General features: G+C 39.7%; 1 protein-coding gene across 1 annotated transcript in view; it reads left to right on the forward strand.

Annotated features, from left to right (window-relative positions):
• Window positions 1-27696, forward strand: part of LOC146170345 (transducin-like enhancer protein 4) — a 53693-nt gene that overhangs the window by 11281 nt on the left and 14716 nt on the right. Inside the window, 3 exon segments of the mRNA XM_083389215.1 lie at window positions 2517-2563; window positions 18098-18304; window positions 27164-27217. Of these exon segments, the coding sequence (XP_083245341.1) occupies window positions 2517-2563; window positions 18098-18304; window positions 27164-27217 (308 nt within the window).

Consider the following 27696-nt stretch of genomic DNA (forward strand, 5'->3'; position numbering starts at 1 on the left):
GGAGTTATGAATTATATAAGTGATAAAGACAGAAAGTGAGCGAATAAATTAACACCGGTTGTATATTAACGATGTCTGACAGAAAAAGAAAAAAAAATGTGCTGCAAAAACCTATATTTTGCGGTATTAAATTTAAATTAGTATTGCTTTGGCAATATATTACTTGTTTTTATCATGGAAACTGAGGATGTCCTGCTCCGCGCGTCAAATTATTTCAAGATGCGTTATTCTGCACAAAAAATACGACCGAATGGATCGTTTAAAGCGCTGTCTAAATCTCGCGGGGCTATAGCTTACGAAAAATTACCCGGGATTATCCTATGCACACGCGTAATAAGGTCGCTACCAGTCGAAATTCGGCCCGCTATCTCTGTTTACGCGGATTAGTTATACGAGCGTCGATCGAGAGAGCGCTTAAAAGCCGTATTCCGACGCTTTTGAGTCTCGTAAAGCGTAAACAGGAGCCTAGGCGTCTTGCAAACGACCTGGGAGTCACCGTTATTTGTTTGTGTTGGAAAGGGCGCGGCAAAAATAGAGGAAAACCATGTACACGATGCTTTTTTACGGTGATTTAAAAGCACTGCTAAACAGACCGCCGGATCAAACAATTAAGCTTGTAAACTGGGGCTAAAGCACGGCCAACGCCAAATTGCGTTTTTAAGGTTTCCTGAATGTTTGTAGCGGAGCAACTAATGGCACCATGTACCTGGTTATCAAAGACATGGGTTTGAAATTTTACGCTCGCTTGCGACCTAATTTAGCTGAAAATCTGCCGTAAAAAAGGCGTGTCGCGTTTTATTGCGTGTGATCCCAACGTCAAAAGTGCTTTATAAGTGTTTGTATACTCTCCTTGTCAAAACCGCCTTGTTACGACACGCAATAAAGCCAACTACGCATTATTAAATTTCGACATAATTTTACCTGGATGTGTTAAACAAGGCAATGTGCGCTATTTTCGTCACGACTTGTTAAAATCACATTGGCATTAACTGACGTCTCTATTATTTTCTCTTAAAAGCTGTAAAATAGAAAAACATTGTTAAAATACTATAATTACAACGATTTAGGTAATGACCTTAACACTGACATGACCAGTGTGTTTAACAAATTTGACATATACGGATATATTTCTACAATACACTCTGTTTTCCTGATATTGCCTTTTCTCCTTATAGGCTGTAGTTAGTCCCATAACAGCATTCTTTATTTATGTTGTTTAAACGGCGGCAGCTGGCCGGATTCAAGTTTCATGTTCCAGTTTGTACAGCGCAACCTACTGTAAATTCTGCCAACCATTAAAAGCAAGCCTTCGGTTCCGCCGTGAACCTATAACAGGGCAATTTGTGGTGGAAACAGCAGCTACAGGCAGTAGCTGAAATGCACACTAAGTGCTCTCGGCCTGCGGTTTGCTAATTTCGCGTCGTTTTTATGCTCAGGCGGCCAAGCGACGATTTTTGACCGCTAATTAATTTACCGCCTCCTCGCCGTTGTGTTGCTTTTGCAAAAAAGGGTTTTATTCATATTCAAAGCCAAAACGCCGGAAATTGTTTTGTAGTTTTAAGGGACTGTCAATTAATCTCTATAGAGGCCTTCCCGCATTTCCCTATTTACGCTCAATTTAGCGCCTCATGCCTGCAGGAAAATATAAATAAAGTGCTCTATACTTGTTCATTTACCGTAAAACTTAAATAGCTTTTTCCTTTACTGTTGAGAGCTGGAAATTTACGCCCTAAATATAGGTGCTGCCACTGTTTTCAAGTGACTTGACTTGGGACTTTAGTCTTTGTGTAGAAATTACTTCACTTTACTTTAGCGTTAGCGTCACACGAATTAATTGACACAAACTTACTTACTTGGCCGTGTTGTAAAATAACTTTACGTACGATACAAATTTTTTTTTACCATTTTTCTGTTTTTACCATTTTTCAGCAAGTTATTTCAAAGTGTGTTTAGTCCCATTTAAGTCATTTGCGAAATAACTTCAATCCAAGTTTGAAAAGTCATTTTCAACAACGACGAGAAAGTATTTGTTATTTCACAGCATTTAAATAAAAATTAATATTAAACTTCTAACATGGTAAACACGTTCCATTCTGACAATCTTCTGCAAAGCAAACACAAAACGAAACAAATAGCAATTTAGCATTTATTTCATTTCGTAGTTGACTGAAATAACTCTATTTTACTAAAATGTATTCAATTAAAGCATACGTCAAGCAATTTATTAAATGACTTGGGCCAAGTGATTTAAAGCAGTTACTTAAGCGCAATGACTTGCCTTATACATTGCAACAAGCTGCCAATTCCATAGTTAACATTGTTTCCTATAGCTGCTACTTGACCATGTATTTTATTTAGGTTATTTAAACCTCTCGATTTGGGGTTTAAGCTGTAAGTATTCTCTGTATATTGACTTGTCCATAACGTCAACACGTGAACACCGCCATTAGATCCCAGACTTGGACTTGTTTGTTTACTTCGACCGAAAAGCTCATGATTTGTCGTTTTTTTTTCAGGTTCTTTCCCTCCCGCCGCCGCCCTCCGTGACCGCGACAACAGAACGGTGAGTGACTTCTTCGCTTTCTGCGCTCCAACGCACCGGACTGGCGTATTTTTAGCGCGTTGTTTGTGACGTCACTATTGTTATGGGGGGATTGTCGGAGCGCGCGAGCGGTGAACCGTGACGCACCCCTCCCCCCAATTCAACGGTCTGTTTATTGTGAAAGCTAAATCTGGCAGCTTCTTTTATTCAGATGCTTGTGTGTCTGTAATACTGTCTCTGTGTGTCTGTGCGTGCTTGGAACTTTACGGTCCATCGTTAATGGACGCTATAAATGACCGGGAATTTACGTCAACAGAAATGTGTTCTTTGAAACCAGGTGTAAGTCAGGTTTATGTTTTTTATTAAGCGGTAACTTAAACAATTCATTGCGAGGTTGTTTCGTTCGGAATTTGGTGGTTGATTTTCTATTCGAAGTTTACATGAAAAAAAAATGGTATTCTGTTCTTAGAGGTGTCTTGACGAAAGCTACCGTATTTTAGCACTGTTGGATACATACTGTTTTTGTGGAAATTCTGAAAGATTTAAAAAAACAACCCAATGAAAAAAATTGAAAAATTATTTTTAAAATCGCAGTTTGCAATTTTGTCCTAATGATTTTTGCTGCGTGCGATTTTATAATGGTCCGTGTTAGCCACACTCTACATCTTCCTATTCGTAAGTTTAAATTGAAAAGATATTAGATTGTGTTTTTAGTGAACTTTAGCTGAAATCCATCGTATTTTAGCACTGATTAGATGTACCGCTTTTCTGTAATTTTCAAACGATTTAGAAAAAAAGGTAATGCAAAAATTGGAATATTATTTATAAAATTCTCATGTTTTTGCTGCTTGTAACTTTATTCCAATTTCGGGTTAACCACTTTAGACATCTACTTCTCATCCACAAGTTAGTCTTATCAAACAACCATAGGTTTGACGTAGAACCCGTGTTTCTTGCCATCGATTCTGTCACCCAACCTTTGTGTCAGCCCTTTATCCCTCACTCACCCACCTGTGTTTCACCACGTCACTGGGGTTAGCGCTGGCATTCCATTCGGGAAACCCCCCACCACATCCGTCACCCACACCGTTCCTATACGTCACAACACCTGCGCAGTTGAGGTGTTGGCGGTTAACGTGGATTTTGTCCCTTTTTTGATTTCCAGTAGATTTTTTTACATCGTTTTTTCGGCTGTTTTTTAGTTTAAACACCGTTGTTGACAATTTTTTTTAAATCTTTTTTTTTGAGCGATTAATATTTCGAATTCTTTAAACTTTCTACCCATTGTTAGGGTTGTCTGATTCTTCGACACTTTATTCCGATGCCTAAACTCTATATTTTTGACTTAGAATTGAAGTCTGGTCCGATATAACGTCATTACTATGCTCAAACAAACAATATGGATGAAATTGAAACATTCAATGGTATAGTTTTTTTTTTAGGTTTTTAAGCTATTTATCTCGTGTTGCCAACTTAATAGTTTTGATAAATTTGCTTTTTAAAGTAGGATTGCTGCAGTTGGTCGCAAATCACGGTTAAAATTTCTAAATTAATTTATTATCGGGTCGGCACCGATGCCAGCCTAGTATCTGACAAATACCGACACTGTACCAGTTGGCATAAGGTATCGGCTCCGATCCGATTGGACATCCCTCCCATTATTATACACGGGGTCAATTCAAAATCGCCCAACACAACCTAACGCAGAAAGGCCAACCACTTCTAGAGAACAGGGGTCGCCAAAAAACAAACCACAAGTGCCTTGAGATGCTGCGATAACGAGCCGCACAAAAGGCAATGGCGCTATTCAAGTGGGCGCCTGAACCCGGCCATTGTGGCCCCGGCGGCCTGCTTGACGTTCCGTTTCCGCCGACGTGTCGGACGCCCGGGCCCGCCCCGGTTCACACGGGCGTCGGATGGTGCCGCCTTTCACACGGGGCCAGCGTTCCGCGCACGCGCCCCGACGCCCATTGTTACGTCGGTTGGCCCGACGGATCCGGTTGCGTGGTTTGCTGTTGTTGCTGATGTTTACTGAACACGTTTGCGACTTTTTGTGCGTTTGGCTTGTTGGTGAAATTTTTTATGTGGATTGAGACTCATTCTGAGAATGGCACGAAAAAAGTATTTCCTTTCAATTTTGGTGCATAATGTTCCTATATATTCAGTATTTAAAAAAAAATTGAATTGAATATGTGTAGAGCAAGCACACGTTTGTTTGGAAAATCGATCTTTCAAAACAATATTTTTAAAGAAAAATGAAGAAGAGTGTGCAAATTACCTACTATTTTGCGATACAGTTGCAAAAACGTGTCAAAATGAATCAATTTTAATTATTGCGGAGGCTGTCAAATAGTCAAAACATATCTTACGCCTTTTTCTAAAGTTTCAGCTGAAATTTCAATCTTGACCAGCGTCGAAATGTGTTACGTATATGCGTTATTGGACGGGTTTCGGATACGCTATTATTCCGAACATTCGCCAACATAAGGAACAAACACGTGTAAGAGTGAAGCGACCCAGTGGCTAGACACGCACCGCATATTGTTTACTGTATCGCCGGCAACCCCCTAAACCGTGCTATGACGGTCACAACAACACACGTGATATAATGGTGTCCGGGGAGATTATCACTACCTTCCTAATCCACGCCGGGCTTTACCGGTTTGCTGTTAATCATCGACCTGTATATTCGTACGCGTGCCCGCTTTTGTGCTCAGGCATTCCGTCAAATACATTGAAACAATATATAAACTGTTGTTTCCAGGAATAGTAATAATAATCAAAAGCAGCTCCTGTGATAATTGTAATTGTTAACCAACGTTTTGACCAGTTATTCAAATCGCCTTCTCCAAGGCTTCTTCAGGCATTTGACCAATATCGAACCACAGTTGGCTGTAGTGGTGTAAAAGTTAGGCAAAACGCATCAAAAAAGCAGCAGGTCTAGGTTTGGTATTGAATCTAATTGTACTGGACAGTTTGGAAGTGTCTAACTGGAAGTGTCTTTCTCCGCCCGGTAAACCATCAAGTGGACGTAGATGCGCCTTGAACCTAGACTGTCGGCAATGCTTCAGTTTTTGTCGTGGCATGACGGGCTATTGTCAATTTGCGAAGCCCCTGATTAAAAAAACGAGGCATTTCACATAAACTTAAAAAAATTCGGCCCTGTTCCCAAAAGCATACCCAAAGACTCGCCAATACACCAAAAATCAGATTCCTAATTTTCTCAAACACCTCGCAAGAGCCTCGATCTTCAGTTCTTATAATTAACCGGCCCGCGGTCGTAAGGTCTTGCAGTTATCCGACCAGTTAAAGTTTACTGACCCCTGGATTAAACGGTCGCCTACTTTCCATGTCTTGAACAACAACAAGTATCATAAACTTTTAAATGGACGACAATATATTAAAGTTCACTACAGCTTTTGTTGCATAGTTATATCCTTCGTTTATCCTCCCAACTTTTCGGACTATACTGACTTCCTGGCAGCCGAGACGTGCTTCCGTTTGGGACTTTCCCTAGTGATGCCTGGTCACGTTTTTCGCGTCTCAAGACCCCTCCCCTTCCTTGGGGTGCAGAGAGCTCGTGACCGCTCTCACCGTCTCCGCTCGATTTCGAAACAATGCAGCCGCGAAAAAGCACCCCGGATCGCGCGGCCCATTGTGACGTAACGCGAGAAGCAATTGGCTGCTAATCGATGAAGAAGGAAGCGGCGCGAATTATCGCTCTCTGTGATTGCTTCCCGCATTTTGAGCAGCTTCGACTGCTTGCAAGTTGCAAGTGTATGCAACACATATACATACAACACTACAGGGATGCCGCAAAGTCTTTAGTCTTTGTAAGTCTTCGAATCTTTGAAGTATAGAGTGTCTTTCATTTGTTTTCCCTATCGAAAGGACAATAGCAAGTTTTCATTCCAGGTGCGTCGATGTTCCAAATGTTTGCCATTTCCTTCTAAAAATGGAAACGATTTGCTGCCTTGATGTTTTCCCTTTTCGAAACAAAAGTTTATTTTTATCCTGATTGCAATATGCCAGAGTATAGTGTCACTATCTGGCTTTTCATTGATTGTTGTGGTGTTTAATAAAAATTGGGTTCGTATCATAGGGCATTACAACACATAAGGTACCATAGGGTTGCCGCAAAGTATTTTGTCTTTTAAAATCGACTTTCTTTAAAACAGTCCTGAATATTGAAAAGGCGAAGTATTTATTCCAGGTGCGTCAAATAAAAAAGGGTTAACTAGAAACGGTAAAACAAAGGCCCAACATTATTTTTGTTCTTTTAAAGAAGGTTAAATGATCCTTGCGAACATTTTATTCATTCTTTTTTTTGTGATATTTCCTTGTGCCCCCAGACTGTGCCAACAATATGTTATATCTCGAGCTGGTGTAGAGGGAAAAAGGAGGCCAGCTGGCCAAAAGACGCTTGCGCACTTTCCGCACTTCTAAGGCGAAATCGCGACGCAAACAATGGACGACCGCGCGCCGCTATTGTCGCGTCACAGGGGACGCGGCATTGTTGCAAAAAATCGCCCCGTTTCACGGTTCCAGCCCCCCCCTCCCCCGTCAAAAAGGCCTTTCAAGCGCCAATCAATTAATTATTGTTTTGCGGTCGACCAACTTTGCACAGGTCGGGTTTCGAAGTGGCGAAACGGGAAACTGTCCAAACACGGCATTCGAATTTCGAACGGGTGCTTTTTGCCGCTATTAGGCGTCTTAAGGGCCTTCGCTGCCGACACACCCCCTTTTGTTGATTTGCCGGTTTGTGTATTTTTCTCGGAAGGCTCTCTTGTCGCTTTAAGTCGCATTGTGGGGCGAATACACATTTATGGCTTAATGGGTCCTGTTATTTTTACAGAAAAACGTGGTACGCTATGTAAAAATCCAAAAAAAATCTTGCTGCTTTATTTTTTTATTTTTTGTCCTTTTTTGATTTGCCTGCTCGTGGTGTTTTTTCGACATTTGCGCTTGTTTGAGTTGCTTTGTGAAGCGAATACACATTTATGGCTCAATTTAAAAGGTCCAAGTCTAAAGAACATTTCGTTGCAAGCTTCGGAACAAAACGATTTTCGAATTTTGGAAAAAAATGAATGGAAGGCATTTCGATTCGGCGGCTGGTATAAGTTCTTGGTCGTCTATTTTTTGTCTTTGTTGATTTGTCGCCTTGTGTTTTTTCTCGGTAGGCGCGCTTGTTTAGGTCGCTTTGTGAAGCGAACATACATTAATGGCTTATATTTATAGACGTAATTTTATTCAGCAGCTGATTTGTTTCTTTGATTTTTTATGAACTGTCAGTTTGGTGCGGGTAAACAAAATTGATTTCATTGACTTGCAAATTGACTTCCAACGTCTTGGCCCGAACTCAACTTGCTATTTAAGTGGCTTGACGGTCGGGCATTATTCGAGGATTTTCATTCACTTTTGCCTGATTAAAAATTCTTATCAGAATTTAACGTAGATTAAATATCAAAACTGACACAGAAGTAGAAGCATTTTGTGAATGTTTCGAATAAACCCTAAGATAATGGTTGGAGGTTGTAGTTAGAATATCGAAGCCTATACTCAAATAGGTGCAAAATTTTACCTATTTGTGTACGGACTTTTACAGCAATTCTACGTCTAACTTTCCAAATGTCATCTGCTTGGTAGCAATCGACGGTGTTTGATCAATGCACAGTGCGTAAATATAAAATTTATTGACTTTACCCTTGCATGCAATCGGCAAGATTCCATTTACCTATTACCAGTTTGAGTTAGGGCAGTAACCTTTTGCATACCCCTAAATTAGTCGGTGATCCCCTTTGGAACCACTCTTTTTTTTCAGTCTAAAATTGCTAGTGTTCATCAAAGGCCCTTGGCAATTAAGGAAGGTTATGTTCATTCAGCTTTTCAGCTGTAACAATATACGTCAACTGGTAGGCGTGGACTGACGAAGGGGCGGTCAATTCCCAAACACAACAAGATTCGAAGGTTGGAGACGCTGTCTTCATTGCTAATCCCTTGTTTTCGCAACTGAACAAACAGTGTCTGTAGCGCGAGATGTAGTAGACCGAAAAGGGCTGTGGTATGCGAAAGTGCGCGACGGCAGGTCGAACAATAATGCAAGAAAAACCTTGTGTTTAAGTGTACCGTGTGATTGTGGATTTACTTTTTTGGCGTGTTTGGAAGTAGCAAGGTTGTCGTTTTGTCGTTCTTTCTGTCTCTTTAAACACGTTATCTTTAGAACTGAAATGCTGATTGAAAATCCATTCCAATAACGATAGTTTTTATTTAAATAATACAGCAAACGGAAATGCACCTAAATTTGCCAAAATTAAGTTAAGTTGTCCGTTTTTTATTATTAGGAGATTATTTTTGCCTATCACAATATTTTAAATTCTTTCAGCGTCCACTTTGAATCAAACTTTAATATTCTCTAACTATATAACCTTTTTTGCGACCAATTTAAAAACTATATAATAACATTTAAAAGAAATATTCATGAAGATCCATTAGTTCCAATGCGGATTGAATGTTTTACTAACATGTTTATTTTAACAATTCTGGTATCAGCCTTGTTTAATTCTTTTATTAAAATTTAAAGTCTAATTCGTTCTACCAATGCTTGTTTATTAATTGATCACCGGACCTTCATACGGCAACTGAATTGCCGCTTAAGGGACGCAATTCCAACGACAACATAAAGAGTCCGATTTGCATTCAGCAACCATTTTTAGTGCTCCGTGACCCCACGTTTGCTGGGGCTAGCTGTTACCGCTGTGGTTTGTACTCTATCCGCTCCATTTAGCTTCCTTTCTGTGCTTTTCCTTGCCAACAAGAAACCGACCCGGACTCGCACCGTTTCGCATCTGGTCGCCTGTGACGAAACAATCGAACTAGCGTGGCGGGAATTTGAATGTAAACAAAGCCGGGTTTTATTGGGCCTCGGGCTCGGGTGTTTGTACGATTAAGATTGACTGAAGGACACGCCTTAAACTGACACTTACTGCGTTTGCGTACATCAGCAATTCCGGCTGCTTGTTTTTATAGGGAAATGAGCTGTCAATGCTGAGAACTAAAAAACACTTGAAAAAGAAAGACTGCGAATTTCACTAGATGTTTTTTTAGCCTTAGGCCATACTAATTTCGGTTACAGCTTTCCTAAGAAATCTGTTTTATTTTTTTTAAAGCTGCTACAACCTTTCCTAAGGTATTCGGTGTATTTTTTAAGGCTGCCAAATAACCCACCACTAATCCCACAAAGAGGATCGTACACAGCCTTAAATGAACCGCCCAACAGATAAATATGTCTCGGTCAAAATTCCCAGCCCTTATGTAACCCTTTGACAGGGCAGCTTACGGCCAGCTAAGGCCTTTCGCCCGCATTTGTGGTTTTAAGAGGACAAGGCTACCTGGTTAAAAAAATAGCAGAGATCATCTTAAGTTCTTGGCCTTCAATAAACCCCGCCTGCGGCATTTCAAGGGCGCCGTGGCCGCCAAAACCTGGGTCACGGGGCCCTGGGTTCCACACAGCGTGAAAGTGGTGATCCCTAAGTGCCCCCTCCCTAACCCTCGCCGCAGTACCGCTAGTTTACACGGCTTCCTACTTTTGCTAATGCGAGACTTTCACTGGGGCCAGAAAACAGGAGATGGCGCTTGAAGGAAGTCTGCAGTAAAAGGCAGTGTTGTAATGACTTAAGTCAATGACTTGACTTAAGTGCACTTAAGTCACTGATTTTAAATGACTTGACTTGACTTAAGTCTTTCGGACAAATGACTTGACTTGACTCAAGTCTTTTGAACAAATGACTTGGGTTGAAATGAAGCATTTCTTTAAGTATTTTTTTATTAAAATTGAGCTATTTGTCCAAATTTTTGCACAAAAAAACAAAATGCTTGCTCTATGTTCCCTTTTCCTTATTTTTTAGTTCAGTTATTGTTCATAATCATACGAGTTAAAATTCTAATGGGTTTAACGTTTTATTTGTATGACAAGGACATGACTTGAAGTTGACTTGCTCTAATTATGACTTGACTTGTTATTTATTCGAAAAGACTTGACTTGGACTTAAGTTATTTTACAAATAACTTGACTGGGACTCAAGTCTTTTTAAAATGACTTGTTTACAACACTGGTAAAAGGCCTAATTTTGGAAAAGCCGTTTATTCAAACATCGCCTAGAAACGTAAAACGACAGAAATCTCTCTTGAAAACTACGTGCGAAACACTCCATTTAACAAGGCATTTCCAGGCTTCATTTCTTTAGAACTGGTTATTTAAGGACATCCCCTTACTACTACAAAAGAGGCGTTTGCTCCTGGTTTTTCAGAATGAGTGTTCATAAATCGGTTAGAAACCTGAAATGTCGGACATCCTTTTGTAAAAACCTTCTTGTGTACTCAGCAAAAGTGTAACGTTGGTAGTATTAGTAGTATAGTAGTATGATAGAAAACGCGGTTGGATTCTGTTTCCTGTTTTGTTTTGTGGCGATTTTAGAGCTGTGTTGTTGTTTTGTGTTTTCTGGGCGGAAAAACCTCGCGGTTACGGCGTAATTCGACTCCTTAGCCGTTCTGTGGTTTCGCAAGATTGTGGTTTTCAGCCGTTGTTTGGTCCTTATTGGTTGACTTAACATTTTCGTGTTTTTTGATTGTTTCAGTTCTACTGGAAGTTTTTGTTGGTAAGGTAAAGCTGCTGAAAATACTCCAGTAACCGTACTGCTACATCATATCTAGTAACTGTTCATTTGTTCGCATTTGCAAGTGCATTTACGTCCAGTCCGTTTTGTAATTCTTTTACTGTTGAACGTTTCAATTCCGTCTATTTTGCTTGTTTAAAGATAGTAATGACGTCATTTGGTTTCGGATCGTGATATTTTTGCCCATATCGGGCAAAGGTATCTGATTAAAATCAACTACGATCAACGGGGCTTTTGCGGCCATACGGGCGCCCTTTGAAAAGTCGCACTTGGGAATCTTATCACTATCCTTCAGCCTTAAGTAGAGTTTGATACTACCGAGCTGCTATTTCTGTGTGTTCAAAGTCGAGCGGTCGTGGCCACAATGACACGGCATTCTGCCACCCTTGGAACCCTAAGCCGTACCCAAGTGTTTTTGCGCCAGGCGGTTCCGTAGATGTAGCGGTTCTAGACTTGCATCAAAAGGCGAGCTTGGATGGGATTGGGTGATTTGCTTTCCTTGCTGTATTATTGCAATACGAGTAGCTGATATACTGTGTGCAAAAATAGCTGCCTTTATGTCTGTTTGTGGCCACAATTGTTTTGCATTGTGAGGTTTAACGGATCACACGGGCTCTGTGGTAAATTGATGCACTTTACTTTTGAGGCTAAATATTGTTAACATATTTTTATAAGTTAAATCATGTTTCTGCTTTATGTTCAGAAAGTATTTTCCGCAAATATATTTTCAAGTAGAAATATTATAAAAAAAGGAAATTATCGTCCAAATGTTGTTATTTTTACGAGATGTGGTCGTGGCGTAATCATAAGGAGTGCCCTGTAACAAAAACATAGTCAACACGTCATCAACAAATTACGTCATGACGACATACTAGAATAGCGAAAAGGCAAAGCCATCCAATGTTACGTTTAAACAACGTTCCCAAAACACCCGAAGCAATGGGAAATCGTTGGACGACCAGATAACCGATCGTCCTTCTAAAGCAATATGCAGCGTTATTATCAACGAACTGTTTAACCTTATCACACCAACAGCGGCAAACCCGTTCTCGTGTTTACAAGCCCTTGTATCTCTTTAATCACTTCCCTTTTCCCGTTTGCTTGCATTTCGCCGGGTTTGCCAACGACGCCATTCGGGGACGCGGGCCTGCTGCTTTGTCTGCTGCCAGTTCGTTGTTAAACACCCAGCCAGCACAAAATTTAATGGCGAAATAAACATATTTGTGTTAAATCGTTCCGAAAAAAAAAATTCCGCAACTCTGAGAATGGCATGTGTTTTAAAAATTAACAAAAATTTGTAACATTAAAAAAAGCTGTAATATTTCATATTAACATTCGCCATAAATTCCATGAAAGAATAATTTACCCACCACGGAAACAAACCTTATAATGCCATCAAAAAAAAAATACAAATATATATGTTAAAAATATTTCATAAACATTTAATGTACGTCATATCGCGAATTTTCATCCCACCAACATCCGACCAAAATGGGCACAAATATCAATTCGATTACCAGGAGACCAAGTAATTCGTGTAGCCCTTAATCAAACCTTTCCAACAATACAACACATGTATTACGCGGTGGATTTTAAAACGCGTCTGCTGTTGTCACACCAATTGCTAGTCGCAATGGCGCTCAACGATTTCCATTTCAACGTCAATTGATGGCAGCTATGATTCCAAAAACTCAGTGCTTTATTGGTTGCCGATTGTCGTTTTGTGGGGCCGTGTATGGTACTGACCTTTGTCGATTGGTTGCGAGTCCATTTTTTGGGTTATTAGCCACAAAAATGTCCCCTAATTGGGGAGTATGTTGTTCGATCAGTACTTGGTTTGGTTTAGTTTTGTATGTCTTAGACCGATTTTGCCTAGAGTTTTGTCGAAAAAGTATAAATCTTGGAACTTTAAATTTCAGAAATGACGTAGAGTGGTACGTAGATATGCAGTATAGAGGTTTAGAAGTTCAGAAGTCTAACGCTGTATAATTTTTTAAAATATCCCTGTTTTTCATTTTTCAATGCACTTTTTTCAATAACCCTTTAAAAATGATCCCTGTTTAATCTTGCCATGAAAATGAAAAAACATCAACCTGCGTTTTAAATGTCTTGTGAAACATGTTAAAAGCACCACTGTGACTGAAGTGTCATCACACGTATAGAAAGAGAGAGAGAGAGAAAGGGGAGTGCGTTAATCCATCCTAAGGTGTTGGATGAATTGCGGAGCGTCGATGGAAACGACAGATGACAAAATTCCCCCTCGTGTCTGTCAGCGCAAAGTACTTGAATGCCTCTACATTTGTAGACTTGTGGGTTTAGGCTCATTTTAGTCAAGTTGAAACCTAACGTGGCCCTAGGTGCAGAATTAATCCTGCGCGAACCATATTTCTAAGTTTAAGTACGGCTAAAATATTGCCTGATGCAATTTTGATGAAAGTTTTAACTAAACGTGTGAAAGGGTAAAATTTCCGAAAAGTGCTTCCTGAAGAAAAAAAATGTATTTTTTTTAAAAGAGATAAAAAAGAGATTTTCAGTAGCCCTGGAAACAATTTGACAACACTTTTTTTTAGCTATTTAGTTATAGTAAACAGAGTTCAAAGTTTATTTCTTTTTAAAATTTACAATATAAAAACTGTTCAAAAAGCAATTTTCACGTTTCTGTCACTAAAACTTTTTAGTGCTGCTAACAAAACCCTTTTTCATCTTTTTTTAAATTGTCATTTGTATGACAAACTGTCGCAAAAAGACAGTCGGACCAAAAGGAGGCCACATCTTTTAGCGAGCCTCACACGCGCCTTGTTGTCAACCGGCCCGAACAACTGGCTTGCGGTGAGATGTTTAAGGTGATAAGCGCTCCCAACACGTCTGCGGCCGTTTCATCACAACTTGAGAAGCTCCTAAGCTTGCCATTCCCACCCTGCCTCTATTAATGGCTGACAACGTTTTTCCTAAGCTTTAGGCGATCGACTGATGCGATTTTTTACACCTTTTAAAAAGATATTTAAAGATTTCCACCCGCCTTGCTGAAATGTATTCAGAGTTAAAAAGGCAAACGATTTCCCTGCTCGTTTATAAAGGCCGCTGCCAATTTTTTAAAGTCTTAATTCTCGTTTAATTCAGTTATGCTTCATGAAAAATCCGGTATTTTTTCTACACCTTTTATCCACTTCAACCTATTTGCAATAAAAAGTATTTCACAGTTTTTTCGCTTTTCTATGAGACAAGTTCAGGATTTGATGGTATATCCGCTGAAGTTGCTCTCGTCGAAAATGTCTAAAAATTATTAATTTAATATTTTTCTATAAAAGTTTGTTTGTTGGCTATGTTAGACTGCTTTAAGTATTTTGAAAATTTCTGATCGATATTGTTTTTACTTGCAAAGATATTACGCGGTGAAATTTTAAGCTGCGTTCTTCACTTTGGAGCCTGCGACTCGGTTCAAAACACTTGACAGAGAAAACTGGCGGTCAGGCATCCCGCGGGCCGCTACTTTACCGCCGAATTTAGCGCTCTTTCCAGTTGAAATTCGCTCGGGAGGCTGCGGCTTAAAGTCGCCGCTTTATTATCGATTGGTTTGTGGAAGTAGAATCGAGGCTGACACCGACTGGTCCCTTCACTTAGGTCATATGTAGCTTGATAGGTTGCCAAAGCTCGTTTTCGGGCGGCTTTCGATGTCTAATCTCCCGCTTAAACCGCGCCCGCCGCTTGATTTGATCGCCAGTGCCGCGGAAATACCTGCAGCTTGGGAACTTACAGATTAACGGCTGAGGTAATGGCTGAGGCGGCGCGGCAGGTGATTAAGCTCGATTGACGCTCGTCACACTTTCTTGCGGTTTAGAAAGCTGATTCGACCGAGATTTGTGCGTTCGTCAGTAAACACGACATCGCCCGAACTTGCCAACCAGGTCGGATCACTTTCTGTCCGTGCTTTAACTGCGCTTTCTTTTCTCTTCTTGTAAAATAGTTATCAGAGCGGTTTGTGAAAGTTTGGCACCTAACGTTATTATTTTTACATGTTAAAAAAGGTTATTTTAGCTCGTTCTGGACAATACCGATCTCTAAACATTATTTCCAACAAGGAACCAGGTCGTATCACTTTCTGCCTATGGGTTAACTGAGCAGTTTATCTGGTAAAACAAATAGGGTAGTCGAACTATCAAAGCCCATATAGAAGTAGGTAGCATTTTAAACGTTTCGAAAATCTCTTTAACTTCTATATTGGCTTATTTCACTACGTCTAACTAAAACCTCCAAACATTATGCTCAAACGAACAAAAGGTTAAATGCATGTTTTTAAAAGAAAGCGTTTTATATTATAAGCAGTTAAAATAGCAGTGTTCTAATGCCTTCTGACCTGGACTGGGACTACTTGGACTGGGAATCGAGCTATTTTACAAAAGACTTAATACTCCAGTTATTCGAAATGACTTAAAACATTTGTAAACCGGGCTATTTCCTCAATGTCTCATCGAAGGTCGAGGCGCGTTAAGATTATAAGACTTAATTGCGAGATCGATTGCCAGCCCTTCTCCCCTCCCCCTCCCCCTGCCCTTCACCTCGATTTTAGATTCGCGCCGTGGTCGCGGAATAAATATTTAATGCGCACCCGCTTGCGCTTCACGCTTATTAAATTTGCGACGGGTAGCCAAATATTTCGCGCCTCAATTGTCCCAGCTCTCTAATCTGCCCTCCTGTTGCGCCCCTATTTTATTATTATTGTTGTCACTTTTTGCGCCGCCGCCGACTTTTTATCTCTCTGGGTTCACGGTCGCGTCTAATTCGCTCGCCTGAAGGTTTTAAGACCGAGTTATAATAGTGGTGGTTTAGGGGGCAGAGTTAATTATATAACTGCTCTACGCCCATAATTGCGCCAGTTTTACGTCTGTTAGCTTCGGCCCAACTATATCGAACTATATACCTGCTTTCTTGTCATTTTGTTTTAGATGCGTGGTTTTAAAGCAAGCCAGTCAATTACTTTTACTGCAAATTTTAAAGTAGCGAACGTAGTACTGAAATGAGGTTATTGCGTGGCATATACGTGAAGCATAACTACTGGCTTTTAAATTTGCCATTTGTTTTAATTTGCGTAGCTGCATGACTGATTTAACGAAGTGTCCGATTTTCTCTATTCAACATAATGCAAAGTTTTTATGTAGATTAAAAGTTGTATTATACCTAAATTGGTAGAAATACTAAATTTCCAATCATTTTCGAATAAATAAAGCTGATACTGCATCAGAAAATCGGTTATCAGTAAGCAAAAATATTAAAAATGGGTTATCGGTATCTGTCGAAAAAGTGATCAATTATTAAATCATTTCGTTCTGGTTTTGTGTAATATGCTTTTTGCCTAAAGTTCAGATTGCCTGCTCGTCAACGACCAAAATTCCAATTTCAACAGTCCAAATAAACCAGGGCGTCGCCAGCTGTATTATAACTGGACTGTGTCTTTCAGTCTTCAGCCAGTTCGCCCAGACGAAACGCCCTTTCAACTCGAAATTGCCGGTCTTGGCGTGTAAGAATACCCTTGCCTTTTGGTGCCATTCTGCTGGAGGTTTAGGTAATTTTGTGGCTGTTTCGTTGCTCCACGTAATTGTAGGGAAGAACCCCTGGTCATTGACGAACTTTCGAAAAGTGGGGAACCGCATCAAGAACGTCGCCGCCGAAAATTGTCTCTCGCTTTTCTGTTTGTCCCGAATTTGAAACCGGTATTTCCGAGAAGGTTGAGTGTTGCTTTACGTACGCCGAACATGTTGCTAGGTAAATGAGCGAAATTGCAATTGCAATGTGGCTATAGGAGTGAAACTGTGACGCATTGAAGTAAAATTGAGGCTGATATGTTTGACAGAGTTTGTGCGTGTTGTTTTCGCGTTTACAAGCCTCGTGAAAGCACAAATTGCTTAAAATTTGTATGACGAGATGTTTGCCTGTGATTTTTTACCTTTATTACCATTGTAAAGGCCTCACTGTTTTGATATTTGCTTCGCATTTGATTGACGTCCAGCGAGCTTTGTTTACGCTTTGAAAACTTAAAGTTTAATGAATATGATTACAAAGTGTCGTTGGATCGGCTTTGCTTGTTTGTTTCCTGCCAAACAAATGTTAAGAAACTGTGATGCATCCAAAATGCATTTAAGGATAAGGCAGTTCCTTAATTCCTGCTCTAATGAAGCCTTGCGAATATTTTCGTGAAGTCTATAGAATTGAGACGAAAATCGAAACCAACCAATATAATCGACCAATCAGTCATCTCGCCAATTTTCTTAAGTATGACATTACGTTCCTGAAGTCATTGTAGTATAAAGTCATTGTCGTCATTTAAGACCTTAAAACTAGTCCAGTTCCTTAATTCCTGCTCTAATGAAGCCTTGCGAATATTTTCGTGAAGTCTATAGAATTGAGACGAAAATCGAAACCAACCAATATAATCGACCAATCAGTCATCTCGCCAATTTTCTTAAGTATGACATTACGTTCCTGAAGTCATTGTAGTATAAAGTCATTGTCGTCATTTACTTGCAAGGGCGAGTCAAGATCTTTCGTTGAATGTTTATTTTGCTCTCGGCTTGGCACAAGTCTAGACGTTTATCAATGTAATTTGTATAAATAAGTTTGATATTTATTCACAACCTCAACCATTATAATATGCACAAAAGAGTCGTATTATTCGTTGCATTAAAATGTACACTGTTTGGAAACGTTCTGTAAAAACAACTGAAGATATTTGTCAATCAGGACTTAATCCATCACGCTATTCACCGCTATATTATTACGTTGTTACAATTTGAAAGTACCTTTTGTAAAAACAACTGAAGCTAGTTGTGAATCTGAACCCAATGCCATTCTTAAACTCCAGTAACAAGAGAAATATTTTTGTCTACAGACTTCAGTCTCACCTGCAACGGTTAACGGCGCACCCCCCGGCCGTAGAGAGGAGTACCCCCCTTCTCTGGTGCCCCCTCATTCACAGTCGCACCCCCACCCTGGGGCTGGAAATGGGGTTCGACCTCCAATCAATAATCACCACTACAATAGCCACCATTCACGCGATATCGACACACCGAACAAACGAAGGAAATTGGACAAAGAGGTGAGTAATTGGAGCGGTTGCAAATGTATTGTAAACATATTTTTACGAAAGCGTTATAAATTGAGTCAAGAAATCTTTTTTTAAGCTCGCTTAGAGTAATATTTTGGATGTTATTTTTTTAATATTTTGGATGAATTTACAACGAAATGTACTTTGAGGTGAAAAGCTGAAACTGGAAGTGATTTGAAAAAAAAAGGGTTAAAGAAAAACGTTAGAAATATCTACCTAAATAATTATTTGCCTCAAAGCACAACTGTGTGGGTCAGGAGTGAATTATTTTGCTTTTCCTGTTTTGCATTCTATGTTAAACTAAAACGATGCAACCAGCCTAATATATATTGTCCACGTACCCTTCTCTGCCCATATACTTAACACGTTGAATGCACTCCCTCCCTCCCCCCTGTTAAAAATCGATCAGTTCTAAGGATGTAAAATTGATGCGCTATTTGGCAAAATTGCTCACCGGTTCTATGAAAGTCACCACAGGGAACAATCAAGCTCTAATAGCCTTCTAATCGAACCGCGCCAATATGTCGTTTTCCATGACAGCATATTGCCAGTAACCGCCATTCAGTAAACGGGAAAGCGCTATCGTTGAGTATGCAAAGTATGTAATGCTGAAACCACTAATTACCTGGTTACGGGGAATTGGTTACGGGGAATTGGTTACGGGGAATATGATACCAGCCAATTAACCGCGTTTAAAGTTTAATGAAGTTCTCGGATTACTTGTCCGAAAAATAGTTTGTTTTTCCCCCTTTTTATGTGCAACACAGAACTTCTTGAACAGATTACGTCAACCCATAAACATTTTTCATGAAGACATGATTATGTTAGAACTCACGTCTTAATTGTTGTTAACAAGTAACGGTAAACAACCTCCTATTTTCATTGAAAAACTCATCAGTTTTTTGAAATAACACACTAATTTTTCAATCAGACCTTCATTAACCCGCTAAAATTAGTTCATGTTACTCCAGGGGTCCATATACCTCCAGTTACTGGCCAGACAAAAAGAAACTTACGAATGATTGGACGTTTTACACATTGTTTCCAAGTTTAGTATGAGCTTTTTATTAGTATTGTAGAACATTTCTAGATCCCCATTGGTACAATAAATTTAAGCTGACAAATAACTTGCATTTACAATATTAAAATCCCTTCGACGGTGTCAATCTGTGCGGTAGAAAGAAACACAAGCGGTGTTTTTCAAGTGTCAATAAACTGTAATCGTTACCAGAGTGGTCGCTACTTGGTGGCCCGACCCACCGGTCGTCCAACCTCACTTGAACATTGCGGCTCGATTGGCGTGTTTAAGTACAAATGACGTCACGCCTTAAACACGCAGAGCAATTGAAGTGCAGCTTGTCGTGTACTGAACAAATTCCACTTTACAATCGCGACCGCCCGGGCTTCGTTTCGCCACTGGCTTCGAGTTACGTGTAATGGATGCCAGAACGTGTTTTGAGGTCTGATAGCGATATGAACGCAGCTGTTATGCTAACTTTTATCCAGCTTTTTCCATTTTTTCATAGTTCAACTTAACTTCAATACTAACCCTTTTTAATCGACTAAAACCTCCTTTTTTCAGTTAACTTTCCGAACGTGAATTCTTAATTAGGGTTTTTGTAGATTTCAACAACCGTAATAAGCTGCTGACTCTTGCCACCGACATGTAAACTTTCAAAAAAGCTGACAAAAAACAAGTTTTCATGGTGTAGGTGTGACGAGAGCGCGCCTTACATCCCTTAAAAGCTGCACGACTTGTCATGTCAGGGACAATGTGAAACAAACAACTTTGACAAAAGCGTGCTTTATGGCGAACATTTAAACCGTACGCTTATGTCGTTAGTTTCTTTTGATAGAGTGACCTAACGCCTTACAAAAGCTGAATAATGTTTCATGTCAGCGACAATGTAATATATACTGGTGCCTATCAGACTTGTAAACAAGTCATTTAGAAATAACTGAGGTCCCATTAATGTATTTTCCAAGAATAACCAGTCATGAATTAACACTTAATTTCAACCAAGTCATTTTACTCAATGACTCAAGTCCAAGTAAAGTCACTTGTTCAAAAAGCAATGAGTTGAGTCAATGTACCGAAATGACGTAAGCCGAGTCACGTCGTTTGAAAACAGTGACTTAAGTGAATTTAAGTCAAGTCATTACAACACACCGGTGCCTATACGAAGTTAAAAAAGTCCTTAATAGCAAAAATGTAAAACAGTATAGACTTTCTTGTCTCAGTCAAAATCAGTCACTATAGGTTCTAGTTTATAAAAGAGAAATATATTTCGCCAATCACGGCATCATCAGTCTCTTAATTCGAATGAATAGTTTATGCATAAAGATTAAGCAGAACTGATTTCGAATTTCATTCGAATGAAGAGACTGATGGTGCCGTGATTGGCGAATGTATTTCTCTTTTATAAACTAGAACCTATAGTGACGGATTTTGACTGAGACAAGAAAGTATATACTGTAGTGACTGATTTTGACTGAGACAAGAAAGTCTATACTGTTTTGCTACCATTCGAAGTCATTGTCGTCATTGTCGTCATTAACGTGCTTTAGGGCGAGGAGATATCTTCTTTTTCAAATATTCGGTTTGCATAGCAAAAATGTAGTCTTAAATTGTTTGTGTGCTTGACCTACAATATGCTACTTGCTTAACATCAGCTCACCCCTTGTGTGTTTCCCAGCCAGTTGTTCTTCACCTCAGACCACATAATTTAATCCCAGCCGCGTGTTTCAGGCCGTTACGTGCTTTGCGGTTGGACTAGCCCTATATGGCCCAGAGTGCTTTCAAGTCTCTAGGTTACACCATTCAGCTCTTATAGCAGGTTTTTTTAAACTTTTTTCGCCGCGGACACACAACTTTTTTTTGTTTCGCGTGGACCACGGTAGGCAAAAAAAATCAAAAATTATGTCACAAATAGACTTAAATCTGCAGACTTAGGTCCAAGAGTCTAAATACTCTGTTTTATTTTTAATTAAATTTGTTTTGTATGAAAAATTGATTACTTCTTAAATATAGACTAATATTTCAATTAGGCCTTCGTGGACCCCCTAAAACTAGTTCATGGACCCCCAAGGGTCCATGGATCCCAGTTTATGAACCCCTGTCTCATATCGCCCAGAGTGTTTTTAAGTCGGTGCTCTAGGTTACGCCATTCAGCTCTCAGAGCAGGTGTTTTTTCTTAAACTTTTTTACAGCGGACCCGTTACTTTTTTTTTGTTTCGTGTGGACCACGGTAGGCAAAAAATTTCAAAAATGACTTTATAAATTGACGTCACAATATAAATAGACTTAAATCTACAGACTTCGGTCCAAACATGTGAAAGAGAAATGGAATCCAAATACTCAGTTTAATTTTTATTAAAATGTTTTATGAAAAATTGATTCCTTACTAAATATAGACTAATATTTTAATTAAGCCCTTAAAACTAGTTCACGGACCCAAGGGGGCATGGATCCCACTTTACCCCTGACTTATATCACCCAGAGTGTTTTCAAGTCGGAGGTCTAGGTTACGCCATTCAGCTCTTATAGCGACCTTTGGTTCTGCTGTTGGGCTCAGATGGCGGCAGATAAACGGTCCTGAGTCATTATTACGCGGCGCTGGCGGTCGGAACCGATTAGAGCACAACTGGCGACGCGTCTGACGCCGCCGTCGACCAAACACGCGAGACCAGGCTCGCGTGAAACCGCAATGACTAGTTCGACAGTTGCGCGCCATCTGCTCTCTTCGTACCGTCGTTGGCGTTTTTCTGGACATTTCACGGTATTTTGTCACGTGTCTGATATAAATCAAACGGTTAAGTGTGAAGGCTATGGAAAAATTATGATTTTTTGCAGTTCATTTTCTTAATGACATCACACATTTGTTATTATTATTCATATTAAAGACATTCTAAATTTTTCCAATTTTCAAAGAAATAACCAAAAATAATTCCACTGATGAAAGCGTTCAGCTTGATCAACGTTTTTATTTTACTTTTTATCAAAAAAATACCATAAATGGATTGCGTTTTTAGTGCCAAATAACAAAGATACCGCACATAATGTGAACAACTAAATGCTGGTCGAAACTTCTTTAAAATGTGTCTAAGTAGTATGTTTAACCAGTAAATTTTGGAATGACCCTGAATTCCCACCGTTACCATCAAAGGAAAGTTGTAGTAAGCCACATTGATCGATGCCAGCTGCTTTTGGGCAGATGAGCTGGCACTTGTGACGATTGATAGCCTCCCAGTCGTTTTGCCGCCGTCCGCAACTACAGCCTCTCAGTCGTTTCGTCCGCGTCCGAATTAAACGCAAACGTCATCTTCTACTGATGACTGATCACCAGCATTTAACCCCGACTATTAATGTGACCGCCTGTCGTTAAGCTCCACTTACACACGAACCCAAAGCACTTAGTAATTGCTGTTCAGTCGTGGGCGTTACGATCGTTGTTTTGACGAGAAACCACCGATCGGGAGTCAGTTGTTTTCGACTCCATTTTTGGTCATTTTTCTAACATATACCATTATTGTGATCACTCGAGGTATTGTAACGGCGATCGTAGTTCGTATTTTCACTGCGCGGTGAGCGTTTCTTATATTGCACCATTCGATGTCATGGTGAAACATTGGTATAAAATAGGCCTATACTGTGCTTTTTAAGATTTTGAATCATTTGCTAAATTAAGATAAACCACAGAATGTTCATGACCTTAAATTTCGAACGCTTGTTTAGCGATTCTAACATTGCGCTTTTAAAGCATTTTCTTAAAGCTAAAAAAAATTAAACGTAAAACTACGTAGCTCTATAGTAAGTTTGTATCGACAAAACCGAAACTGAAAACCCCCGATTCACCCCTCTCCCACAACCCCCAACCCCCCACGCACCACTTATCACCCAGCTAAGTCCCACTCGTCACTTTAAGAGTCTTGGGGTCGCGACGTGTTTGACCCTTGTGTATCGTGTGGACACGTGCTAGCTTGGGAAGTGCTCGATTTGGCTTTTAATTAACGCCTATAGGAAAGTCTAATACTCAGTATTTTGTTCCTTTACCAATACTCGTATATTTTCAAGGGAATTAGGACTGCCTAATCCGCCACCAAACGACGCCGAATTAGCAAATATCACCAAGTTATAATGATTAAGCTTTTTTCAAGTTCCTCGACTAAAATGTAATCGAATTTGAAAAAGTTTTGCTGTTCATTTTCTACATTTTATATAAAATTTAATTTTTTTAACTGTAGAAATGGCAAGATTGTATTGCAATTTGCAAACAACATATTCGGATCGAACCGGCACCGATACTATACCCTAGTATCGGACAAATACCGATTCTACCACTTTACATCGGGTATCGGCTCCGATCCGATACTTAAAAACACTCTACTCATACATTCCAAGAAATTAGGCCCAAAATTTTCTCAAATCGTAAGAAATCCTTTTGTTACGCTGTCCCCGCCAATTGCTGACATATCTCGGTGGCAAGTGCCCAAGGATCGTTGATCGTAGGCTTTTAACCTGGGCACTCTGCACCGAACGCTGTTTTGAGTTGTGAAGGACACCCACTTGACCCTCGCTATTTGATTTCACAACTCCAAGCGACGGTGCGACGACACCACCCCTAAATCGTCCTGTATCCCATTTTACCCCTGGTTTTTACTCGCAGGAAATACTGGACATTCCGCTTTTTTGTTAAGGAGGTGAAAATCAAGTTCAAATTTTAAATATCACGGAAAATATTTTTTTTTCAGCAAAATAATAATATGAAGTTTTAGAGATCCAAAATAGAAGGTTGAATATTGAAAGTTGAATATTGTAAAAGACAAAAGTCGGCAATTGTGTTGACTGACCAAACACAAGAATTAAAATGACGCAAAGAAACTCAAAAAATTACAGTTGAGCGTTTTCAACTGGCTGTACAGCGGGATGCCATTTCCGCTGGTTTGGGCAAAGCAATAAACCGTAGAAAAACAAGGGAGTCTGTTGACTTAGCGCAGATCGGTTTACAACCATTGGCACTTTTACCGCAAAGACAAACTTGGTAAAAGGCTGCTGGCTGCTTTGACCTTTCAAGACCCTGAAACAATACAGAAAATAAAGTGAAAAAGCCGAAGCCTGACAGATTTTTGTATAAGTGCTAAAACAACAGGATAAAATGATATTTTTAATATGTGAAATCAGATAAAAATAAATAGAAAAAAAGAAAGAAAAAAACCTTGTAAAAAATAAAAATGTTAAAGAAAACGATTGACTTGACGAATGGGTATTCACAGTTCCCTTTCCCAAATTACGTTACTTTCAGATAAAAAAAGTGACAAAAACGGCGTGTTTCATCCAGGCGTACAATTAAGGCAAAAACGCGGTTTCAATCGCAAATTCTGGCGTGAAATCCTGCCAGTTTTTCACGCGCTGCGTGCTCAAAGAGCCGGAAACCACGCAAGGGCGGAGTTCGCGAAAGCTCTAGCTTGCAAACATCGCGGCCTGTTTGTTTTCCGCACTCGCGAGTGGCGTGGAGACCTTTGCAGACGAACCTCGCCACCGCCAAGTATGCCATGGTTGGAACGTTTTGCGGTGCAATAACCTCACACGATCCACCCTACCCTGGACCACATTTGGCCCCTGGGTCACAGCGTTATATTTTTTGCAAATTGGGCGTTTTCTTTTATTTTGACATATCACCCACGAAAATTGTAGTTTCACTTTCCCAGAAACGTTTTATATTATATTGAAAAACAAGCTTGTAAAAGTTTTTGTAGAAAAAAAAAGGTTGGATTCATAATCTCGCCCATGTTTTTTTCACATTTTGTAACGCCCTGGATTTAAAAAAGCATGGATAAAGATTGGCACCCTTACATGTTTTGTATACTTTTCACGTATTGTAAATAGTACTTATTTTCCCTATGCTTTTCGCTATTTTGACACTTGAGGTCTAAACATACTTAAAACGCTATTCCCGAAGTGGCCGATGGTTGAAAACAAAAAGGCGTGACCAAGAAAACAGAAAAACCCTCAGCAACAAAAAATCGCTTCTCTGTGGACGTTTAACCTAATCCTGCCTATTACTCGCTCACCCCTCATTCCCACTATATCAAGTGACCGGTCGGGCGTTTCGGGCGGGCGTTTCGGGCGGGCGTTCCGGCGCCGACACGGCCACTTGCCCCCCAGGCGCCGTCGGTTCCGGTCCACCGCCGGGGCCAGGGCACCTAAAATCACGCGCCCGATCGCTAATGACCCGGATTAGGCCGTAGCCCCGTTCCGAATTGTTTACATTGTACTTAAGCGCTTGATTTTGGCGCTTATCTTGGCGCCCGATCGTAATGGATTGTTTTGACATTTTTGTGGCCATTATTTTGTACAGCCGAGCAAAACCAAGTTCCTTTATTTTACCCATTAACGACATTTTTAGATTCTCTATTACTAGTGTTTTGCGATTTGAAAGGTTTATCGATTTGAAAGGTTTTAGATCAGTTAAAATCAAGATTATCCAAAATAAGAATTTTTTTGTGATTGTCTTTTAAAAGTTGCTGCAAAGTGTAGATTAGGATACGTCGCTTTTCTATACAAGTCCTAAATATTTTTTCCGAGGGCTTGGGGTTGGTGGGGTTAGCTAAATCTTATTTTCTTGTTGTTTTTTTGCCAAAGTTGTCATATATTTTAAACAACTCCTAGGAGAAAATTACCCTCATTGTGAAGATCGCATTTTCTTTATCATCGTAATATAGACAGGTCAGATTATCGACGGGCTACAATTGGGCTGATTGTTTGGATGGTCAAGCCTCATGACCCCACGCGGCTTAATGCTAAATAAACAAGGGGGTTGTCTCGCGGGTCGCCGCCATTAAAAGTGGGGTTGTCTGATAATTGAGGATAAGACGCACGATATACGATACCGATAACCGATACTTAATACTCTAAACTCGATACCCGGTAAACGATACTTTGTAGGACTAATGTTGTTCGTCCGATATTTGTGAATTATCGGTGCCGATCCGTTACACGATAAAGAATACCAGTGCGTTTATTACAATATAGAGGTATCGCTGTCTTAGTTATTCCAAGAAATAATTCAAATCGTTGAATTTTTAACAAAAAAACAAATTGGTTAACAAATGAAAAATTAATCTTTCTTAGCGAAAATTCTATGATATTGAAACAACGTTTTAATGCTCTTGTTTTAACTTTTTTAGTTATTTTAAAAAATGGTATCGCATTGGCCACGCGACGGGCGTATTTCTTAGAGTAATAACAAAACAAAAAAGTTTAATAATAAAAAAGCGGCACGTTATCTCCTGAACCACATTTACAATACTGCACACAAACTAGGCTCCCAAAAGCATTACACTTCAATCACATTACACTAATATACATTACAATATCACATTACATATATGCCATATTACACGTCACTTTCGGGTGCTTAATTCGGGAAAATTATACACATAAAGGTATTTTGGTTGTACTGCTGTCTTTTCAGCAGTTTTTCAAACACGCGTCAGTCATCACCGGCGCTGATCTATATCTCCCAGTGCCTGCCGAAACCCACGTACATTGCTCGTACACAAGCCTGTCTCCAATCCGTTGGCAATAGGCCACTGCCCAGCTTTCAAAGAGCCTCATTTCGAAGGCCGGAATCCACCGTTTACGCGCCCTAACCGCCCTGTTTACTTTTGAAAAAAGGCTATTTGTGACGCAACAATGGCGCTTTGTTGTGTTGCGTTTTCTTTGTCCTGGAACTGCTTTTAAAGGCGGTAGGCCGATTTAATTTGCCTCTGAACCAGGGTTTGGTTACTAGGTTTATGGTGTTTTGTAGCGATTATATACAAAATTGATTTTTGTTTCTTTTTTTTCAGGAATCAGACGGAGAGAAAAGCGACCGAGAGCTGGTGGTCGACGTTTCAAACGACGTAAGTGAACGTTTAAGGTGTTTATGCCAACTTCCTTCATCAGTACAGCTTTAGCTCCAACAAACAACCCACTGACCCCAAAAATGTTCAATAAAAGACCCAATGGATTGCCTCGCTTTTTCGGTCCCTAAGATTGTTGGTTTTATTGCGTTACAAATAGTGCGGAGCATATTGGCGGACAAAACTTTTCAACTTATGGCATTAAAACCGTATTTAACATACTTTACGCAAACATAACACCGCTTTTTTACATGGCTCCCATATTGTTGGTTTTTGTTGTTTTTCAATACAGGATTAGCATTCTGGCAAACGACAAACTTTAAATTTAAGCTTATTTCATAAAATTTAATCCTTGTGTTTTTTCATGACGTTTTAAAGTTTTTATGAACTATTTTTTGTCGGCCGATGAGGTCATTTTTTCTGAAACAAAATTACCAACTTCAAAATTAGACGTAATTGACAAATTTCCGACTAAATGC

Source organism: Ascidiella aspersa, chromosome 1 (assembly GCF_963924565.1).
Source record: "Ascidiella aspersa chromosome 1, kaAscAspe10.2, whole genome shotgun sequence".
Classification (NCBI taxonomy): domain Eukaryota; kingdom Metazoa; phylum Chordata; class Ascidiacea; order Phlebobranchia; family Ascidiidae; genus Ascidiella; species Ascidiella aspersa.